This window comes from Gavialis gangeticus, unplaced genomic scaffold (genome assembly GCF_001723915.1).
Source record: "Gavialis gangeticus isolate Ggan-Ray unplaced genomic scaffold, GavGan_comp1, whole genome shotgun sequence".
Classification (NCBI taxonomy): Eukaryota; Metazoa; Chordata; order Crocodylia; family Gavialidae; genus Gavialis; species Gavialis gangeticus.
The window spans coordinates 124,972,003-124,992,563 of record NW_017729022.1 but is presented as its reverse complement, the minus strand read 5'-3'; the positions used below and the strand labels follow the sequence as shown (position 1 = coordinate 124,992,563).

At 43.1% G+C, this 20,561-nt stretch overlaps 1 protein-coding gene across 2 annotated transcripts in view; it reads left to right on the top strand.

Moving 5' to 3' along the window:
- The window catches only part of CFAP61 (cilia and flagella associated protein 61), a 252,631-nt gene that overhangs the window by 192,849 nt on the left and 39,221 nt on the right, over positions 1-20,561 (top strand). Inside the window, exons 23-26 of one of the 2 annotated variants that reach the window (XM_019516127.1) lie at positions 14,927-15,254; positions 16,511-16,602; positions 17,431-17,469; positions 18,970-19,175. In XM_019516127.1, the coding sequence (XP_019371672.1) occupies positions 14,927-15,254; positions 16,511-16,602; positions 17,431-17,469; positions 18,970-19,175 (665 nt within the window). The remainder of the gene's footprint in view (positions 1-14,926; positions 15,255-16,510; positions 16,603-17,430; positions 17,470-18,969; positions 19,176-20,561) is intronic. The other variant, XM_019516128.1, reaches the window with a different exon arrangement.

Here is a 20,561-nt window from a genome sequence, read left to right as displayed (position 1 = left end):
GCAATTGTTTCCTACCCTCCAGAGTGTGCACTTCACCCCACAATTTAATATCGTCTGCAAACTTGGACAGAATTCACTTCACACCCACATCCAAGTCACTGATGAAGATATTGAAGAGTACAGGTCCAAGGACTGAACCCTGCGGGACCCAACTAAATGCATCCTTCCAGGTTGATATCAACTCGTCTACTACAACTCTCTGGGTGTGACTATTAAGCCAATTTGCGACCCACCGGACCATGCAAACATCTATGTCACAGCCTCTTTATTTATGAGAATGGGATGAGATACTGTATCGAAGGCCTTGCTAAAATCCAAGAGAACAACATCCACCCTCTACTCCTGCATCTAAGCATTTTGTGACCCTGTCATAAAACAAAACCAGATTGATCAGGCATGATTTACCTGCTACAAATCCATCCTGGTTTCATGCTGCATTATTTTTCCTGCTGGACTCCCACAAATATGATCCTTCATAATCTTTTCAAAGACATTTCCAAGGATGGAAGTGAGACTGACTAGCCTATAATTACTCGGATCCTCCTTTCTCCCCTTCTTGAAAATAGGGACCACATTGGCCCTTTTCCAGTCCTCCGGGACCTGACCTGAACACAAGTACTCGAACAAGCCGTGCCAGCAGTTCTGCTATGACACCAGCCAATTTCTTCAGTACTCTTGGATGCAGCTCATCCGGGCCAGCCAACTTGAACACATCCAGTCCATCCAAGTGACTCTGCATCAAGTCAGCGTTGACAGTTGGTGGGCTGGTTTCCCTCTGCCCATCTAAGAACTCATTAGGAGACTTATCTTGACCCCTGTTCAGGAACACTGAGGCAAAAAACTCATTGAATAGCTCAGCCTTGAACCCCCTATCTGTCATTAATTGCTCCTTCTTGTTCAGTAGGGGTCCTATGCTGCCCTGCACCTTCCTTTTACTCCCCACATACCTAAAAAAAGACTTTTTGTTGTCTTTAATTTCTTGTGCCAGCCTCAGCTCTGTAGTTGCTTTGGCTTTTCTAACTGCCTCCCTGCAAGTGCAGGCCAAGTAGGCATACTCCTCCTTGGTAGCTTCCCCCTGCTTCCACCACCTATATGCCTCCTTTTTTTGCCCTTAGGCTCCCCTGGATTTCCCTGTTTAGACAAGGAAGTTTTTTGGCTCCTTTCCCCCTTTTCTTTCATACTGGGATAGTCTTCCTCTGCACCTGAAGGATTGCCTCCTTTAGAAATGACCACCTTCCCTGGATTCCCATCTTGCCAATACTCTGATCCTGCCGTGCATTATTGACTAGACTCCTGAGCACACTGAAGTCAGCCTTCCTAAAGTCAAGCACTTCTACTGTACTAGTTATCTTACCCACCCTATGCCATATGGTAAACTCAATTGGTTGGTGGTCACTGTCCCCAAGGACCACAAATCTGCAGCTTCCCTACCAGGTCCTCCCCCATAGCCAACACCAAGTCCAGTAAGGCATTCCCCCTAGTGGGACCGTATACCTCCTGCGTTAGGTTAGGTCTTGCACGCAGGTTAAGAACCTATGTGAATGGCTGGATTTGGCTGACTACTCCTCCCAGCAGATGTCAGGGTAGTTTAGGTCTCGCATGACAACCATGTCCCTAGACTGAACAGCTTCTGAAAGCTGCCTCAAGAATTTCAAGTCTAGCTTTTCCTCCTGGTGTGGTGGTCTGTAGCAGACCCCCACCACCAAGTCCCTTCCCCTTGACCTCCATGTATCCCAACACACAATGCCTCAACTTTCTCCTCTTCTGATCCCATTTTGATTAGGGTAGATGTATAATGCTCCTTAACATAGAAAGCAACCCCCACCCCTTTCCTCCCTACTCTGTCCCATCTATACAACCTATAGCCCTCAATGTATACTGCCCAGTCATGGGTAGGGTCCCACCAGGTTTCTGTTAGCCCCACTAAATCGAGTTATTATCTGCAAGCAGGAGTGTGAGTTCTTCCTGTTTGTTCCCCATGCTCCTAGCATTAGTATAGAGGCACTTGAGCCTGCCATATACTGCCTTTGGTGCCCCCCCATTCTGATGCCCAAAGGGCCCCTTGGTACTTACCTGGGGTGTACTGCTGCATGTCTCACAGTCTGTAGGTTCTAGACTCTCTCCATCTCCTGCCTCCCCATCCCCCATTGTATTTCGTTTAAAGCCCGACGTAGGAGGTCAGCCAACCTGTAAGAAAAGAGACTCTTACGTTTTGTGGAGAGATGAAGCCCATCGTGTCCCAGGAGGTCCTTTGCATGGAAGTGTGGTTCGTAGTCCAGGAAGCCAAAACCTGCACAATGGCACCAACTCCAGAGCCACGGGTTGACTTCTCTGACACAGATGACATGATGCCTACTGTGACCGCTGACCAGAAGGATCAACAAGAAGACCACCTGTGCCCCTGTCTTCCTAAGCCTGGTCCGCAGAATCTTGTAGTCACTCATGATACAGTCTAGACTACTCCTGGCCATATCATTTGTTCCCACATGGATGAGGACCATGGGATAGTTGTCAGAGACCCGGATGAGGTCAGGAATTCTCGCTGTGATGTCTCTGATCCTGGCTCCGGGTAGGCAGCAGACCTCGCATGCTGTGTGATCCAGATGACAGATGGGTCCCTCTGTTCCTCTCAGCAGGGAGTCACCCACAACAATAACTCAGCCTCTCCTCTTCTGCTCACTTGGCCAGCCCTCAACTTGCTCAGTGATGGTGGCAGGCCCCTCCAGTGCACTTTCCCCCACTGCACATTCCTCCAGTGCAGCCAGGGCCTCATATTTGTTCCCCAACTACACCAAGGGAGCTATGTCTGCAGTGAGAGGTCTGGCCCCTGAGGTGACCGTCCTCCACTCACTAGCATCTGCTTCAGGGCATTCCCTCGCAGCTTCTCCACCAGGCGTCTTGTCCTGCAGAAAATGTAAGTAGCCACCAATCTCATCTTCAATTGCCCTGATTCCCCGCAGCTTGTTCTCCTCTGCCTGGAGTTCCCTCACCTGCCCCCTCCTGGGCCTCAATTCGGGCACATGTGGGATAGGCCTCCATGCTGCCCCCATGCATCAGAGGTCCCTTCAGGCAACGCCCCCACAGATGGGGCCAGGGCACTGCCAACCCATCCAGGGGGCCTGTCTGGGTGGAGGCCTCACACAAGCTCCAGGCCAGAGGCAGCAACAGGGCAGGGACCCTGGCTGTGTTCCATGTCACTACCCCCACAGTAACCCCCCTCCTCATTCACTTACCTGAAGTCTCTGTCATTCCCACAAAACTGGAGGGAATGAACCACAAGCCTTCCCCTCCCTCTCACACATTCCAATCTCTGTTCCTCCCCACAGGTTCCATGGCAAGTGGCTGCAGTACCACTACCTTCTGCCACCTGAGGACCCCTCTGAACAACCAATCAAGAGCTGTTAGGGACTAGAAGAGGAGCTGCTAGTGCACAGCAGCACAAATGCTCCTCTTTACTCTGAGCAGCAGTCTCCTTTTTCTCTCCTTTAGTTAGTGAAAGTCTGATAGATATCACCCAAGCTGAAAGTTGTAAGGATGGTCCCCTGCTGTTTCCCTCCATAACAATGCCATGCATGTTATCAGGCAGCTTACTGGAAGGTACAATTTCCTTGCCTCTTCTCCAGATAGCATCACAACTTTGGCAAGTCTAATTTTAAACCAAACCACATGGTTGGTATTCCTTTAACAATATACCATTTGTTAAATGTTTTCACATACAAAAAATTAGACACATCCTGGGAGCTCTCATCTCCTGCTACAGGGCTCCCCTTTTCAGGGGTGCCAACCATCATGCCCTCTCTCTTTCCTCTCTCTTTCTCCAAGCTAGATTGAATGCCTTGTTAGATCATTATGATAAGTTACCACCCTTTTCTCAATTACATACCTCCAAAAACTCCAGCCCGCCCTCCACCTTGTATGACAGGCTCCATAGGACCACTAACATTTGTATCTGCCCTAAATGAGCAACTGCATAAACTCATTGTTGATCACTGGTCATTTTGTCAAACCTCTTCCACATCTTTTAAGATTGATTTACTTTGCTCACCCATATTCCATCTGTATTTTGGCCTAGCCAAAGCCAATCAAAATCAGCAGGAGACTCTCCATTGATTTCAGTAGGCTGAGGATTCCTTCATGAACAAAAATGGCAGAACTGCCCAAAATGATCATCAGGTGTATATGGCACTCAAGATAATATTTGAAGTGACTCTGATTTCACTGTCCCACATCACACTTCAATAAGTGAAACTTCTTTTTTATCATTATGTATGTTCAGAGCTTCAAGCAAACATTTTGCAGATTCTATAAATGATCAGTAGGGCTGCAATAGAAACTGTATTCAAACCCAGAGGGAATTCATGGAGCAGGGGGCCTCACCTTCCTTTCTTTCCTTTACCAACAAAGGAATTTGAATGTCAATGGTTCAAACACTTGAGGTTTTCTTTACTTTCTTCACTGGTTTCTCCCTTTCCTTTGATTGATTTGGATGCTGCTTTTAGCTGGCTAGATTTACAATTAGTAGAAGTTTCTTCAGGTTGCAGATGAAAGAAAAAATGGTATTTGTTTGACCAAGGGTATCAACTGAATGACCGGAAAAAGTAGAACCACTGCCTCACACACTCTTCAGGCCCAGTTGATTAAGTCTGGCAACTTAAAAGTCCATCACTGACTTCACTGGTTCTGCACTCAGGTTAAACAGCATTCATCTTCTTGTTCTTAGCCTGATGCCCGCTGGCACCAAGTTCCTGGGATCCTTTTGAGTCAAGCTAACTTAGTGCAGAGTTTCTAATACCCTCACTGGGTCAGTGAGGCCCCTTGTTGACCTATTTAGCATTAGGGTCCAGGTCTCCAGATCTCATCGTGTTGACTGAAGTTAGTTCATGTGTTCTGGCACCATCAGTTTGGTTGATTTAACTTGGTGCCAAAATCTCAACATCATTGCCATTACAGTAATATACTTTACTTTGGCAATCCCTTGCAGTTGAGGTTGATTGCCTTCCATGTTTGTCTTATCTGTGAATCTGAAGATGGCTGAGGAGGCTAATGCACGGGTTGACAGACTCTGCTGAAACTCGGACACGTGTTTCCCTACAGGGTGGGTGGCTCTGGATTCTTGATTCAGTCCATGACATGCTGTTTCTTTCACTCCCACTTTTCTGTTGCTTTTTTGTTGTTGTTGCAAGGTTTCAAAGTACTGAAATCCTTACAGCAGGCTCTTCCTCCATTTGGGGCAATCCTGGGCGATAGTTTCCTGTGAGTTGATGTTAATGTACTTTTTCAAGTTGGCTTTGAGAACATCCTTGAAGCACTTTCTCTGCTCTCCTTTTGAGCATATGGCTTGACTGAGCTGGGAGAATAAGTCTTGCTTTGAGAATCTGGAGTCAGGCATCCAAATGACATGGCTACCCCAGCAAAGTTGATGTTGGATGATCATCACCTCAATGCTTGTGGTGTTTGCTTGCGAGAGGACACTAGTGTTAGTGCATCTATCTTCCCACTGTATTCAAAGGATCTTCTGCAGGCAATGTTGATGGTACGTCTCGAACAACTTGAGGTGTTTCCTGTACATTGTCCACGTATCAGCTCCGTACAGTAAAGCAGGGATCACACCTGCTTGATAAACCCTGAGCTTGGTTTTGGATCTGATGTCACCATCTTTGAACACCCATTTCCTCAGGTGTCTGAAGGCTGCACTTGCACATTTGAAGTGATGTTGGATTTCTTCGTTGATGACAGTCTACTGTGAGAGATGGCTTCTGTAGGATGGAAAATACACAATGTTCTCCAGAGTTGAAGGCTTTTGTGAGGTCAAAGGCCATGTAGAGAGGTTTATGTTGTTCCCAGCATTTTTCCTGCAGCTAGTAAGTTGTGAAGATTGTGGCAGTTGTGCCTCTTGATGTCCTAAACCCACACTGAGATTCTGGGAGGAGCTCTTCAGCAAGTGGAAGGAGACAGTTCAGGAGGGTCCTTGCAGTGATCTTTCCTTTGGTGGACAGCAATGTGATCCCTCTGTAATTTCCAGAGTCAGACTTGTCTTCCTTCTTGAAGATTGTCACAATCATGGCATCCCTGAGGTCATCTGGAATTTCCTTATCATTCCAAATCCTTAAGATGAAGGCATGGCACTATGATGTGAGCTCCTCTCCCCCCTGCTTGAAGATTTTGAAGGGATTCCATCAGCTCCAGATGCCTTGTCATTCTTCATCTGTTTGATGGTGTTCCTCACCACATCAAGGGTTGAAGAGATTCCAAGATCATCTCTGACTGGGTGTTGCCGGATGGAGTTAAGAACACTTTAATCAATAACAGAGTCTTTGAAATACTCCTTCCAATGAGTGTTGATGGCTCCCCTTTCTTTGATGAGGTCTCCTCCATCTTTAGGTCTCAAAGGGGTTGGTCTCTTAGTGCTCAGACCACAGATGGCTTTGGTGGCACTGAAAAAACTGCACATATCATGAATGTCAGCAAGAAGTTGAATCTCTTTCACCTTGTCTTCCCACCATTTGTTCTTCATATCATGGGTCTTCCTTTGGATCTCTCCCTTGGCTTGTAGGAGATTCAGTTTCTTTTGCTTGGAGTTGTTGTCATTCTGCCAAGCCCAAAGACCTTGTGCTTGCAGTCAATCAACTCTTGGATCTCCCAGTCATTCCTGTCAAACCAGTGTTGATGTTTCCTGGTAGAGAATCCAAGTGTCTCTTCACAGTCACTGATGATGATGGACTTGAAGGCAGACCTGCTGACATTCTCCCACTGTTGTTGATTGAAATTTGCCAGTTTTTCATTGAGGCACTGGTTAAAGAGGTCTCACTTTTGGGTCCTTGAGTCCTTCAACATTGATCTTCCATTGGGATCGCTTCTGCTGCAGTCATCATTTGGGAGCTCATCTGAGTGACATAACTGAGCAAATGAGTGGTGATCAGTCCAGCAATCATCAGCTCCTAGCATAGCTCGGGTGATGTAGACATCTTTGCGATCTTGGGCACAAACAATGATGTAGGCAATCAGGTACCAATGCTTAGATTGCAGGTGTTGCCATGATGCCTTGTGCCTGTTTTTCTGGTAGAATAGAGTGTTGGTGATGGTGAGTCCATATTCTGTGCATTTGGTCAAGAGGTAGATGCCATTGATCTTTCCTATTCCTTCCTTGCTGATGGTTCCATTCCAGAGGTTTGAGTTCTTCCCAAATATGACGTTGAAATCCCTGAGAAGAATAAGTCTGTCTCCCTCTGGAATGTCATAAAAGACTTGGTCAAGGTTGGTGTAAAATTCCTCCTTGACTTCATCAATGGCATCAAGAATTGGGGCGTACACATAGATGACAGTGGCATATGGGCTCCCCATCAGTTTAAGATAGAGGGTCATGTGGCACTCATTAATTCTGATAGGGAACTCATTGAGTTGATTTATGGGTTCACTCCTGATGGGAAAACCAACTCCATGAAACCAGTGTTCTCCTTCCTGTTTACCCTTCCAGAAGAAAGTATAGCCACTTTCATGTTCTTCTTGAGCTGCCCATCTCCCGCTCACCAGATCTTTCTCAGTGCAGCAGTATCAGTGTTGTGTTGCCTGGGTTCTTGAACCATGATTGCTGTGCAACACTCTTGACGTTCACTGTTAGCATGGTCCGTGAGAGTCCTGATGTTCTAGGTCCTAAAACTGAAAGTGTATCTTCATTGATTTTGACCCCTAGACATGGTCATCCAGTCAGGAAGAAGGTAGACAGGCAATGTTTAGGGCACTTTTTCTAGCCCCCTCCCCATGTGGGGTGAACAGAGCGGATCTGGAAATTGGCTGCTGAGTCTCAATTACAGCTGCCAAATTTCACTCCTGTCCTTGTCCAAGTGCTAGACGACCTGCTTGTAACTGCCACCTCATGCCAGTTTATGAATAGGAGCTTCTAGACTTCAGAATTCTGCTCCCATCATCACTAGCTGGTCACCAAAGGGCTTGAAAAAATGTGCTGGAGAAGCCATTTTCATGGAAGATGCCTGTGCATGATTTCTTTTATCATGGACAAGCTGTTGCACATCAGCTTCCACATGAGTCTTGACAGAACGGGACCATAATCTAATGGCAAGGAGGACAAGACAACTGGGGATCTTATTCTGCTGCAACCTTCTTCTGCCTTTGCAGCCGTTGCGATTCTAACATCTTTCGCCTGCTCCACTGTAGATGACTTTTAGACCCGTGGCTGGGGACTGAGCAGGCTTATTATAGTGGTGACCTGTACTCACCATGTCACAGCACCATCCAAAGATCTATGTGGCTTCTCAGGAGGGAAAGCATTGCCATCTGCTGTCCTCACTACATCCTGGTGGTGCTGCCACTGCTTGGTCCATGACTGCTTATTTGTCAGTTACTCCTGCTTATTTCACAGCTAACTTCCCTGAAGGTCATCCCTCTATCGACCACCTGTGGATGTACTGGGTAGCAGTACAGCTCTCCTGCCAGACACTAATATACTCAGACCCAACAGGTTGTTCTAGTTTGATGCTAAATTGTCAAAGTTACAGGATTGAGACTCTCCTCTCCAGTGCACCTTCAGGATCAGACCTGACTTCCTTCATTTTTGTCAAGGGTGGAACAGCATAGCTCAGTTATTCTTGGCTTGAATCTGGGGGTGGAACCTCATTTATTTTCCATATTAATTCCACAGACCCAGCGGCACATGTAACCCCTTTTCCTCCAGAGGCCCATGGCTAATGGGTGAATGAAGTGTCTCAAAAATAGCTTTTTCAAATCATAGCATTTTTATTTACCCAAAGGTATATAGGAGGCATAGAAAAGGGCTAAAACAACAAGGAGCATAGGGCTAAAACAACAAAGTGCATTAGTCCTTATCTAAACATAATTCTTATCTCAGTTCTGCTCTTTCCTTGCAAGTTTTGGGTTAGCTCCTCTCAGACTTCTCAGACCCCTCTCTTGGCCCCTCAGATAGCCCCTATAGCTCCTCTCAAACTTCTCGGACCCCTCAGATAGCCCCTATAGCATTCCCTCTGTCAAACTGCCACCTCCAGCCACTTCTACATATTCAACTACCCTTCCTCCTGGAGGCTTAAGTGATTTAATATCCCCTTGATCCTAAGTTTGGTCCTTGGAAGAGTAAGTCTTATTAGCTTAGTGGAAACAGTTCATGTTCCCCAGTTTACAGTTTTCCCATTGATACCTTGAGGTGTATAATCTCTATCATTGTTTCAGTTCTTATTTCCCCTTTAAGAATGTCCTTTGGTTTAACTCTGTGCTGTCAGGTAGGATAATATCAAACAGCTAAACAGAAGTGTCTATGATATTCATGGACAATAACACCAGCTTCTCCTTCATTCTTCTAAAAAGGTTTGAACTCCTGGAACATCTCTGGACCCACATGTATTTACTCAGTCCAGGGCTTATGAGCAATGTTGTAGGATGTGACAAATTATTTGATGAAGCACAGTGCCCACTATATTGGACATTAATGTTCTCACAACAGCCTGGGTCATCTGAGTCAGATGTCAAGGTTTTGTACAGTAACCACACCAGCTTAGCTCGCATATTACTTACCTAAAGAAATCCAGCAACTGCAGAAATAGCATTAGACCCACATATCCTTCCAGGTTGCATCAAAGGGCTCTCAGATCTGTTTAGAATTGGACCTTTGGTTCTGCACCTATTGCTTTAGTCCTAGACTATGCTCTATTATGGTGCAAGGACAACCTTGAACTTTTGTTCTTTGTTTGGACATAGTAGGCATCTGCTTCAAGCACAGATAAGTTAGAGTGTTCTCATATTTTTTAAACTTACCCTAACCCAAGTACTGGGATAGTGACAGCACCCAAGAGGAAATTCCTTAAACTTGTGTAAATGTGCAATGAGGTTAAGAATACTGATTCCACAGAATTGGCTGTCTGTAGTGCTGCTCCTTGCCCATTGCACATGAAGATTTCCCCGTACAAGGTGGTGTGAACATAACATCACTCATTATGAAACAAATTCTGTAACAAATTGTCATACAACTTCAAATTGCCATGAGAACCCATGAAAGGCTATTCTTTTAAATCAGTTTCACAAAAAAGGGAGGGAGAGAAAGCGAACCTTGCTGTCTTGGCTTCTTCTGGCAGAGGTCAAAGCATTCATATCAATAGCTAGACTTCAGTCAATAGGTAAATTATTTAAGGATGAAATTGGGTAATAACTTTATTCAGGCCATATCTGTAGCTTTCATGATCCTGCCAATGAAGGGAAGTTTTATTGATGCTGTTTCATCCTGGATCACTGATAGCTCGTTCAAAATACAGAACGTAATTGTTACATGCGTTTATCAGGGAATGTCTGTCTCATCTGTTTTATTGTCTATGGTAATATTTCTCGATGGTAAACCAGAAAATTCTTCTTCATAGATTTCATAGACAGTAGGGGCTGTAAGGAACCTTGAGAGATCTTCAGGTCCAGCCCCACCCCCTCCCCTCCATAGGCAGGAAGTCAGCTGGGATCAGGGACTCCAGCAAGAAATATATCCACCTGTTCTTATTCAGTCTTTTTAAAAGTTGTCGGGAAAAGCTACCCTGAAACTGATTTGTCCACTTTGCAAGACTCTCCTGTTGACCAGAAACAGAGACTCATCTGCCAGAAAAGCAAATATCTTGTGTCTGAGCATGCATTTACGCCAACTTAAATTTGTTGCACAAAGAGTTAGTGCGCAGTAAGTGGTATTAGACCAGCATCTACACATGCAGACGTTAAAGTACATTAATGCTGAGTGTGGACTGACTTGGGACTAAAGTTAGTCCCAAGTCAGTCTGCACACACTGTTACTGCATAGTAAGGTATCTACATGTGCATTACTGCACAGTAACTAGCCAGGTGTAAATTTGATACCTGCATGATGCAGGTATCAAATGTACGTTCAAATCAGCATAAGTCACCATATTTACTGCATAATATGGGTGTTCATGTGAAGACGTGTGCCCATACTGCGCACCAATTTTGGTTACTGAACAATAAATGTGCACATGTAAATGTGTCTATTATGTATTATATAAATAGCGCATTCCCAGATGTAATCTGAATCCTTTTCACAAGGTCAGACATTGCTTAGACTAGGGCATGACCCTGAATGGGCTCCTTTATTGCTGAGAATACGTCTTGTCTCCAGTTCTGCTAAAGAGGTCACTTATGAGTTGAGCAAGACCCAACTTCATTGACACACTCACTTTTCCTTTAAAGTGGAATTGGGAATTTCTTTGTGAGTTTATTTATAGTCCAATGGTTTGGTGACCAACCTATGGTAGGGATGCCACAAATGGCATGGTCAGCATAAGTGTGGGGCATGTGGCAGATTGGGGAGAGGACAGGGAACACAGTGACATAAGGCAGGAAGCAGAAAGTGAAGGAGAAAATCAGTCAGAGAGCACGGGGGAGGAAGCAGAAAGCAGAGCAGCAGATTGGGAAGGGGACTGGATCGGAGTGACATTTAGGGGAGGGTGTGGCACTTATTTATGACACACTTGCCAAAAGGTTGACCCTCACTGGTTTAGTATATATGTCTGCAAATCAGTTGAGACTTGGGCAGGATGTTAACATAGCAGATCAAGATGTTGAAAATGGCAGTTTCGTTCCAATATCATACATCAGATCTTGCATTGTTTTCCAAATTACACAACCTGTCTCTTCCACTTCCTCATTGTAGTCCTATATTGACTACATTGGCAACCTGACTACCAGATTGTAGCATAGTTGATGAGATTTTTTTGTTTTATTGAAAAGCAGTAGTTTTTGAACAATTCAGCTCCCTGTTACTTTTGGCATTGCCATCTGTTACACTTCAAACATTCAGAATTAGGTTCTGAAGTCGTCCAAGTCACATGGGTTGTTATTTCAGCTTGTAACCTCATATGTTCAAGGTAGGAGTCATCATCACTGACCTTGCAATACCCTAGCTGTCAAAATGATGAATCTGTCTACTGTTGGGGTTACCTGAGCTTCTCAGGGTGGTATTTCCTCTAGTGTCTGTACCTCTCTAGATTTGGTGTTGGAGTCTTGTTTCTCAAAGCTCTTGAGACCTCTTCCTTGTTAGTGGTCAGAACATACCCAATAACATACACCTGAGAAAAGGCCACAAGGCCAATTGTAAATTATTATGGTTTAATTTCCATTCACCACAGCATACAGAAGACACACAAAACAGCTGCAGCAGGTTCAGCTGAACCTGCAGTAAATTATCCTCCTCCCCTTTTTAATAAGTACACTTGTTTCATCTCTCCATTCTTTAGTCTTCCATTTGTCCAATAAAAGAAGGTTAATTGTCTTATTCTCCAAATGTTTTTTTTACCTGTGAAAGGTTCCTTTCTCTATTGACTTCCCACCAAAACAGAACTGAAGGGTGTTTGAGGCTGTTCATCTTTTTGGATCTTTGAAATTTGCTGTGGGAAAGAGCAGCAAGTGGCCCTGTAGACACAGTTTGCTCAGAACACCCTGGTATCAGCATTGCTGTCTCTCACAAGGGTGAATATTCAGTGCAGAGGGTATATGTTATACCATCAGTACAGATGGTATATATTCTATACTGTCACAGGGCCAGCATGTACCAATAAGTACATGAAACAAATGCTGCTCTGAAGGTGGCTACATTACATTATTTTGAGGTTCAGTGGAGTGGGATGAGGTGTCTCCCTACTGTTTGTTGTCCTTGACAAAATAAACATGCCTGGAGGAGCAATCAATAACTTATTTGTAAATTATTGTCTTATTGTTTAAAATTAACAGCCTCCCAAACCCAAACATATATTGAACCGCTGCATCCTTATTGCAGTATGAAAAGAATGCCTATGGTTTTCCTAAATACATATTGCCAAACACTTACATACTAAAAACTTCAGTTATGAGAACACAGGAATTACCAGCCTGGATCAGACCTGAGATTCCTGTAATCCAGAGACTCACCATGGCCCCAGAGACACAGTTTGCTGAAAACAGATGTGGACAGGTGTGAAATAACCTTTCCAATCACATCTCAACCTGTTTTCTAAGAGCATTTGGTTTTCAGCCCAGAAGCTTGATGGTTAATATCCCTTTATAATTTTCATCATCATTCTCGTTCTTCATATACATAACCAATCCCTTTATGACTCTTGCTGAGCTCTTGGCTTCAGCAACTTCCATTGGCATGAGTTCCACAGTCTAATTAGACTTTGAATAAAAAATGTTTCCTTTTATCAATTTTGAATTAGCTACTTTTTAATTTCATTGCATGTTCCTTTGTTCTTGTCCTGCAAAGATATTAAGTTTAGAAAGAGAAGCAAACCTTGTAAAAGAAAGAGCACATGGCATACAATAAAGGAAACTTAATAGAAAGATGGTGTCATTCTATTTCCGTGGAAAAATCTTTTACTTGACCAGTTTATCTTATCATTTAATTGTCTTCCTATACTAATAAGTGTTTGAAGTCATTCCAAATGTTGGTTCACTGAAAAATAGAAAATTATTAGATTTGTAATGTATAAAAATGAATCTGGCAACTATGGTAGGATAGATTTCTTGTAAATATTAACCACAGCAGTACAAAAATACTTGGAAAATGCAATATTTTTTCTAAGACACAACATTGTGTTACTGTCTCTCAGGACTATGTTTTTCAGTTTGGTTTATACATTTGAAAAAGGGAATTTGCATTATATGTCATGTCCTTATAATTTCATAAGAACAATATGTACATACTTTCAGGATATTTAAGATACTAAATATTAGATCATTAGTATTTAAATGAATGATATCTAGTTAACCAAAACGAATAGAATTCATAATATTCATAGTGAAATAAACCTGGCTCTAGGTCCGTTTTAATAATTCTCAATATTGGTTATTATAACTTAACAGTGGGCACATCTACACATGGTGACTTAAGGTGCATTAGCCATTTTCAAGGCACATTAAGGGCATGAATTTACATGTGTGTGCCCTTAATGCGCCTTAAAATGGCAATTTTAGGCTAATCATGCCTAAATTCAATACCTGCAAGTATCAAATTTAGGCGTGATTAGTTAAGGCACTCTAACCCATGTGTAGATGCCATAAGGCGCTTTGACACTACCTGACAGAGCTGGCCAGAGCTGAGCTGACGGGGCCTCACACTGCTGCTGGGCACCACCAAGAAGAAGACACACCAGGTTCTGTTCTGTAAGGCGCAGATGCTGGAGCTGGAGTGGCAGTTCTGGTAGCAGCAGTCCCTGTTGGTATGCAGTAAGTCAGCAGAGGGGGCAGAAGGCATGAGGGTGGGGACTCACCTCTCTCCTTGGCCCACCTGATCCAGCCCTTGGCCAAGCCCCCACCCAGCCTGGCCCTTGTGCTTTGACAGGAACCCTCATGTCTCCTGTCCTCTCTGCCAACTTAGCACACACAGACAGGAACCGCTGCTGCCAGAACCACTGCTCCAGCTCCAGCATCTACACTTTGCAGAACACCACCCACCACATCTTCTTGGCAGCACCTAGTGGCAGCATGGGACCCCACGGGCTTGGCTCTAGCCCACTCTCATCTGACACTGGGGAGGCAAAAACAAAGGGAGGGGGTTAGGGCTGGGGGTGGGGCCAGGGCCACGCCAACCACCTCTGGGGGGACTGGAGGCTCCCACCCCCTTGGCCGTTGCTGGGCTACACTGCCTGGCTATGCTGCCACGGGCTTCTGGGAGCTGTCCAGGGTGCTGACCAGGGCAAGCTGTCCAGCCAACTGCATTAAGGTGCCTTACGACATCCATGTGTAGACATGCGTCTAAATCACTTTAATGTGCATTATGCTAAGACACATTAAGTTTAGGTATGTGTAAATTCATGCATAGACATGACCAGTATGTACAAATAGTGTGTACAAAATAAATTACAGTTCAAAATGAGCCAGAGGACTCATAATAGACAATGAGCAATGTTTATAACCTATACTTACTACATCTTTTTAGGCATTCCTTAACTTTTCCCACAAGGGAGTGGATTATGAAACCTTCAAGGCAATTAATGAGGCATGTCTTGTTTATGATGGAAGACTTGTGATTGATACCAATTTCCATACTAATGACATTACTATCAGAGCTGCTGGTCCTTTAACCAAGTTCTCAAATATATATTATGCAAATGAATGGACACATAGCAATTTCAGTTCAAAAGAGATTGGCTTCCAGCTTGCTGCATCTATATTGAATCTCTTTGATCCAACTCTGGAGCCAGTTTCTGAGCCACCAGATGATATGGATAGACTCATCCCAATGTACAAGGGATGTAAAATTCAAGGTAGGTCAAAACAGTATTTGTCAATCACATTTCTATGATTTCTTCTGCTATATCTTCTACTGTAGTATAAAATAGCATGGCAGGAATTGTATGAACGATTGTCTTCTGAGTAAGTAAGTGCTGCTTGACAAACTGCTTATCTGTACTAGATTTTATGCTGTATGTGTGAGCTGATGGGTTCTTACAGCATGTTTAATGTAATCCCATTAATAATTAGACACATGTGGAAAGACTCCTTATCCTCACACTTTGTCACAAGCATGAAGCTTGACCTTTATTCATCTCGTTTGCTTCTTCATTCTTTACCTCTCTCTGGAGAAGCACTTCTTGATGATAAAGGCTGTGTGACATGTAGTTCAACAAGACCTTCTATACTTTGCTTTAATAACGTGCTGCTTTTTTAGCCTATGGCACTCAAAAGCTTCACCTTTCTCAACCTTATAATCTACACCTTTTCTTGATTGGATTTTCTGAGAATTTCATATCAATGATGTAATGGTTAGCACTGATGTAGTTAGCAACTAATAGTTACCAAAAAAGAAAAACTTCACCTGGTTTTGTGTGATATCCAAAATAAAGCTAATCTGAACAAAATTGGGTGCCTGACATTTTTTAGGGCCAGCTTGTCAAAAGCTTCTGACAATTGATGAACCACCCAAAATAGGTATGTGAAATTCAACCCTGCACAAAGGGTCAGCACCAGAAGGCAAGTCTGCATTAAGATGTGTGCAGCCCTTGTGTTAAACCTATGCATAGCGATGATGTCACCCAATGTGTACAGGGTATTGGGCCCATAAAGTACACTGGTATGTGCAGATAGGATAATTGAAGTGCACACAGATGCATGCTCAGACACATTGTTCTGCTGGTCCAAGAATTCGGCATGCTCTTCAAGATGCTGTTGAAAATGTATTTCTAAACATTTACCATCCCTATGGTGTTTTTAGCTGTCATCCTCCTCTTAGTAATTACCAGAAGAAATACTAGAAAATAAGGAAAAGTAGACCAGATTGTCTTCTCAGCTGCATTATTATAAATACAGATTAATTCTACTGAAATCAAGTGATTTATTCCAGTTTAACATCATTATAACTATGATTAGAATTGGCACTATTTGTACTGAAATGCACAAAAATATAAAAATATGGATATATGGAAGTCCAGCAAAAATTAACAAGATTTTTATCCATTCTCTAAGGAGTTGTTTAGTAAGCAGCATATGGCTGAATAAATTTTAATTTTTTTATTTATACTAGGAGGTGTTCTTCCAGGAGGTTATAATTATTTGTATATTTCCAAACCAGGAATCCCTACACGTTTGGATGTGCAAATTACACAACCAAATTATGTAAGTATGCTTATTGTTTTCTTATTCAGGATATCATGAAACTACATGTTGACGCACTGTGGATAACATTCTCTTCTTCTCTGATCACTTAAGCGGCCATTTTTTCTTATCTACAAAGCATTTTAGGTACTTGAACACCTAAATTCTGTTGCTGGACACATTGCTCTATGTAAATGGATAGCTGTAGTTGTGCAGACTGGCAACAAGTTGAGAGAGAGTGAGAGCACCTCCCCTCTTTTCCCCCGGATAACTGAGGTACTCACTTGGGAAACCCAAAGTCCTGGATTCTAAGCCCTACTTGCACAGAGTGGGGTTTGAATTTGGGTCTCTTCTACTTCTCAGCACAGCACCATAACCACCACACCACAGGTCAGCCATTATCCAAGGTCTTCTCCCATGTTCCTTTTGAAGCTGGCCCCTGGGAGGGATGAGAGGGAGGTATGTGGGAGATAGGTCAGACCAGGAGGAAGGCATAGTGATGCGTATGCTCCCTGCAAAGGGAGGGAGCCCTGGATTGTAGCCTGGGCCTTTGTCCCCTCCTAGGCAGAAGCTTCCCCCTGTATTGTCTTCCATCCATTTTTTCCCCAAGGACTTTATTAGTGGATCAGCTTAAAAAAGAGATGTATTGAATTCATGAACTATTTAACAACTATATTTTTGTTTTTACAATCTATAAGAGCAATTATAGTCTCTTCACGCAATTTCATCTAGTGGAGGATTCTGACATACTACATGTTTATTCTGTCCCCCTCATTATGGTACTAAAGCACTTCCTAGATTTACAGACCCAAAGCCTCAGCTTGTATTCACTAGCGTATTTCTTTTGAGGTCAGTGGACTTCCCTTATTCACACCAGTTGAGGATCTGGTCTTTAAAGAGTACATGTAAAGCTATACATACTGATTTCTCTCTCTTCCTTTGGCAGAAGATTCTTGTTTTGTATATTTTAATTTGCTTGATTTTTTTCTGAGAAATGAGCTTGCAGGTCAGCCCTTTAAAATGTCAAGAGCAGGCTGGCTGGGTGAATTCAGCACTAGACTTGGACTCAGAACGTGTTTCTGTTCCCACTCTGCCCCTGACCTCTGACATGTATCCTTCACCTTTCTGTTTCCCCCTGTTTTCTCTTCAGTCTGTTTTATACATGTGGATGCTCTTCAGTATCAGGACTGTTTCTTACTATGCTTGTAGAGATCCTGACAAAATGGGATCCCATCTGTAAGTAATTACTGCAGTGCTAACTACTAATAAAATAATCACTTTGGATGTTGAACGAACAGGCAAAAAATAATACTGCTTTTTAAGCCTCATGTTTCAGTAGGGTGGCCAGATGTTTCACAGGTAGTTTTTAAGTGTTCCAGTTTTTTTTTAATGTGTTGCTAAGTTACAGCAGGCTTTGTTATTTCCACAGCCTCAGCTGATACATTTTGCAAACATTACAGCAACATTTCCCCACCAATTTCCCTTAGGCTGATTCTGTACTGAATGCCTATTCAGTTTTAAAGTTGTCAGAACCAGTCTGGCAGTAATTCCCAAATAAGTTTCATTCACATGTATAAGATTTGAGGCCTTGTTCTTAATTAAATCATAGACAGATGAAAGTTTATTAACTATCTAGCTTTCCCTTATCACAAGTATAAGACTCTGCTCTGTGTCCATTGACAATCCACTCTCTTCAGAGCAACCTATGGTATTACAATTAAACATCTCATTTCCAGACAATACCAAATACTTGGTTCCTCCTTGTCTTGTTTTAAGAAGCTTGCCAGCAACCCAGGATCCCAGAGAGCCTAGCATCAGTTTTCTCAGATCTCAGGCTGCAGATGCTCCTGGAACTTGAAAGGCTTAGAAACCTCTTGAGCCTGTCTGGCTCACTGAGATGCTCCCCTAAGGGCAGGGAAGCTATGGAGAAGCTTTCTGTTGCCCCTGTCTGGTGAGCCTGCCTTTGTCATGCTTCAGTTAGGGAGTTTGGAATGTGGGGCTGCTCAGAGCACTTTATTTTTTTGTTATGCTATGAACTTTGTAGCTTAACACAAATATCTTCCAGAGGCCTTTAACTGATGCTGTGTGTCAGGGGTATGCAACCCCTAGCACAGGTGCCAGAGTGTGGCACTCAAAGGCATTTTGCTTGGCATGTGCAGCTTGGGGCAGATGCTGGGGAAGGCCCGGATGTTGTACTGCCATAACAAGGATCAGGCCCCTTGTGGCTCCCCAACCATCCGGCCCTGGCACACTAACACCTTACAAGTTGAGGTTGCAGGTGTTTTTGGCACTCTGTCCAAAAATGTTCCAACCATGGCTATATGTATTCCAAGTGCAAAGTTCTCTCCGACACAGGTTTCTTCATGTTTATAGTATATTTTGTTCCAGGGGATGGAAATTATAACCGGAGAAGCAATACGTGGGAATTACTTCAGGATACACATCAACCAATACGGCATGGTAGAAACCCTTACCTGCTTTTCAAAGAAGCCCTTCCCTGTCTCCAACTATATATGTTTGTTTGGACAGCATGAGCGTGTTCTTAACAATCTTTGTTCTCGCTGGAAAGAGGGATTGATTTCTGACCTCTACAGGTAGGATGTGTTCAGTTTTGTATTCAGTCTGTTTTTTACTAAAATTTACTATTTCCTCTAATTAAATTATGTATAATACCTTAAAATGAGGACTATAATGTGTGCGTGTGTGTGTATGTGTAGATAGACAGATAGATACATCAGATCTATTTATATCTTTCTGAAAGTAAGGAAAGTCATCCATTGTTTTCCAACAGGAAAAATCTGTCACAGGTTGAGCTGTGTTCCCAAGAGTTTATTTTAGAGTAGTGGTAGCTATTCTATTATTAAGATTACAACCAACTTGCATTTAAAATCAGTGTTTTAACAGGGCTGTAACTTGGAAAATTCAGTTAGCCTGAAAAACAGCAGACTTACTCTGTAAAAATACTCTTCTTTCCCTTTGGAGTAAGACTTAAAATCCAGTAGATTTATAAAGTTGTTAAACACTGTAAGTCATGAGTTTTTGGGTTTGGATTCAGTGATGATACTCTTGTGCTGAAGTGGTTACCTGATTAGTGGCTGATTAAATTAATTCATGTGGCTTCCCCCTTATACTCTATGGCAGATAAGTAAGTGAAAACCACTGGGAATTCTTTTAATTTTGAATTAATGTTCCAGTTGGCAAACAAAGTCAGGACTCTTTTTATATACTTGATGGAAACAACCCAGGCCAGGTCCAGGATTTCCCCTCCCAACCTGGTTCACATGAGTGTTTTCCTATAAAGCTGGTCTTCTTCTAGCTGTGGTAAGACATGAGCAAGTCTTCTGCACAGGAGGTTGAAAATAAAGACCAGTTCCAGTGTTCCCTCAAATAATAGGAGACACTAAACCCACTTTTGGGGAAGAAGCATGGTTTTACTATTTAAGATTTCTTATATGTGATGATGACCTCTCAGAGCAGGGGTAAGCAATTATTTTGGGCAGAGAGCCACTCTTGGCAAGCTGTTGAGGGCTGCATGGGTAGCCCTGCCCCTTGACAGGTGCCCTGCCTCTTGGTCACCATCTCTGGACTGGAAAGTCCTGCCCCTGACCTCTGACTTTTGCCATCGTAAGTCCCTCCTCTTGCCCCTGGAAGTATTCCTTTGGGGAAGAGGGTTTGCCCTCTTAGGGAAAAAAAACAAATTATATACTAAACATCAAACACCCATAATAATATATTTTAATTTAATTAAAAATATATATTTTTGTCCTGATTTGTGTGTGTTTGTGTTTTATATGTAGAAATGATTGCATAATAGCTCAAAATTCAGTCTTACTCGTATACTGTGTGGGGTGTGCAGTGGTGTTGGGGGGGTGTGAGTTTCAAGGATTTTGTAACCTATTGGAAATGCTTAAGCTCAGCAGATGTAAAACAACTGTTGTGCTTGAAGTTTGGAGGAGTTCATATAAGCAGACAAGGTTCTT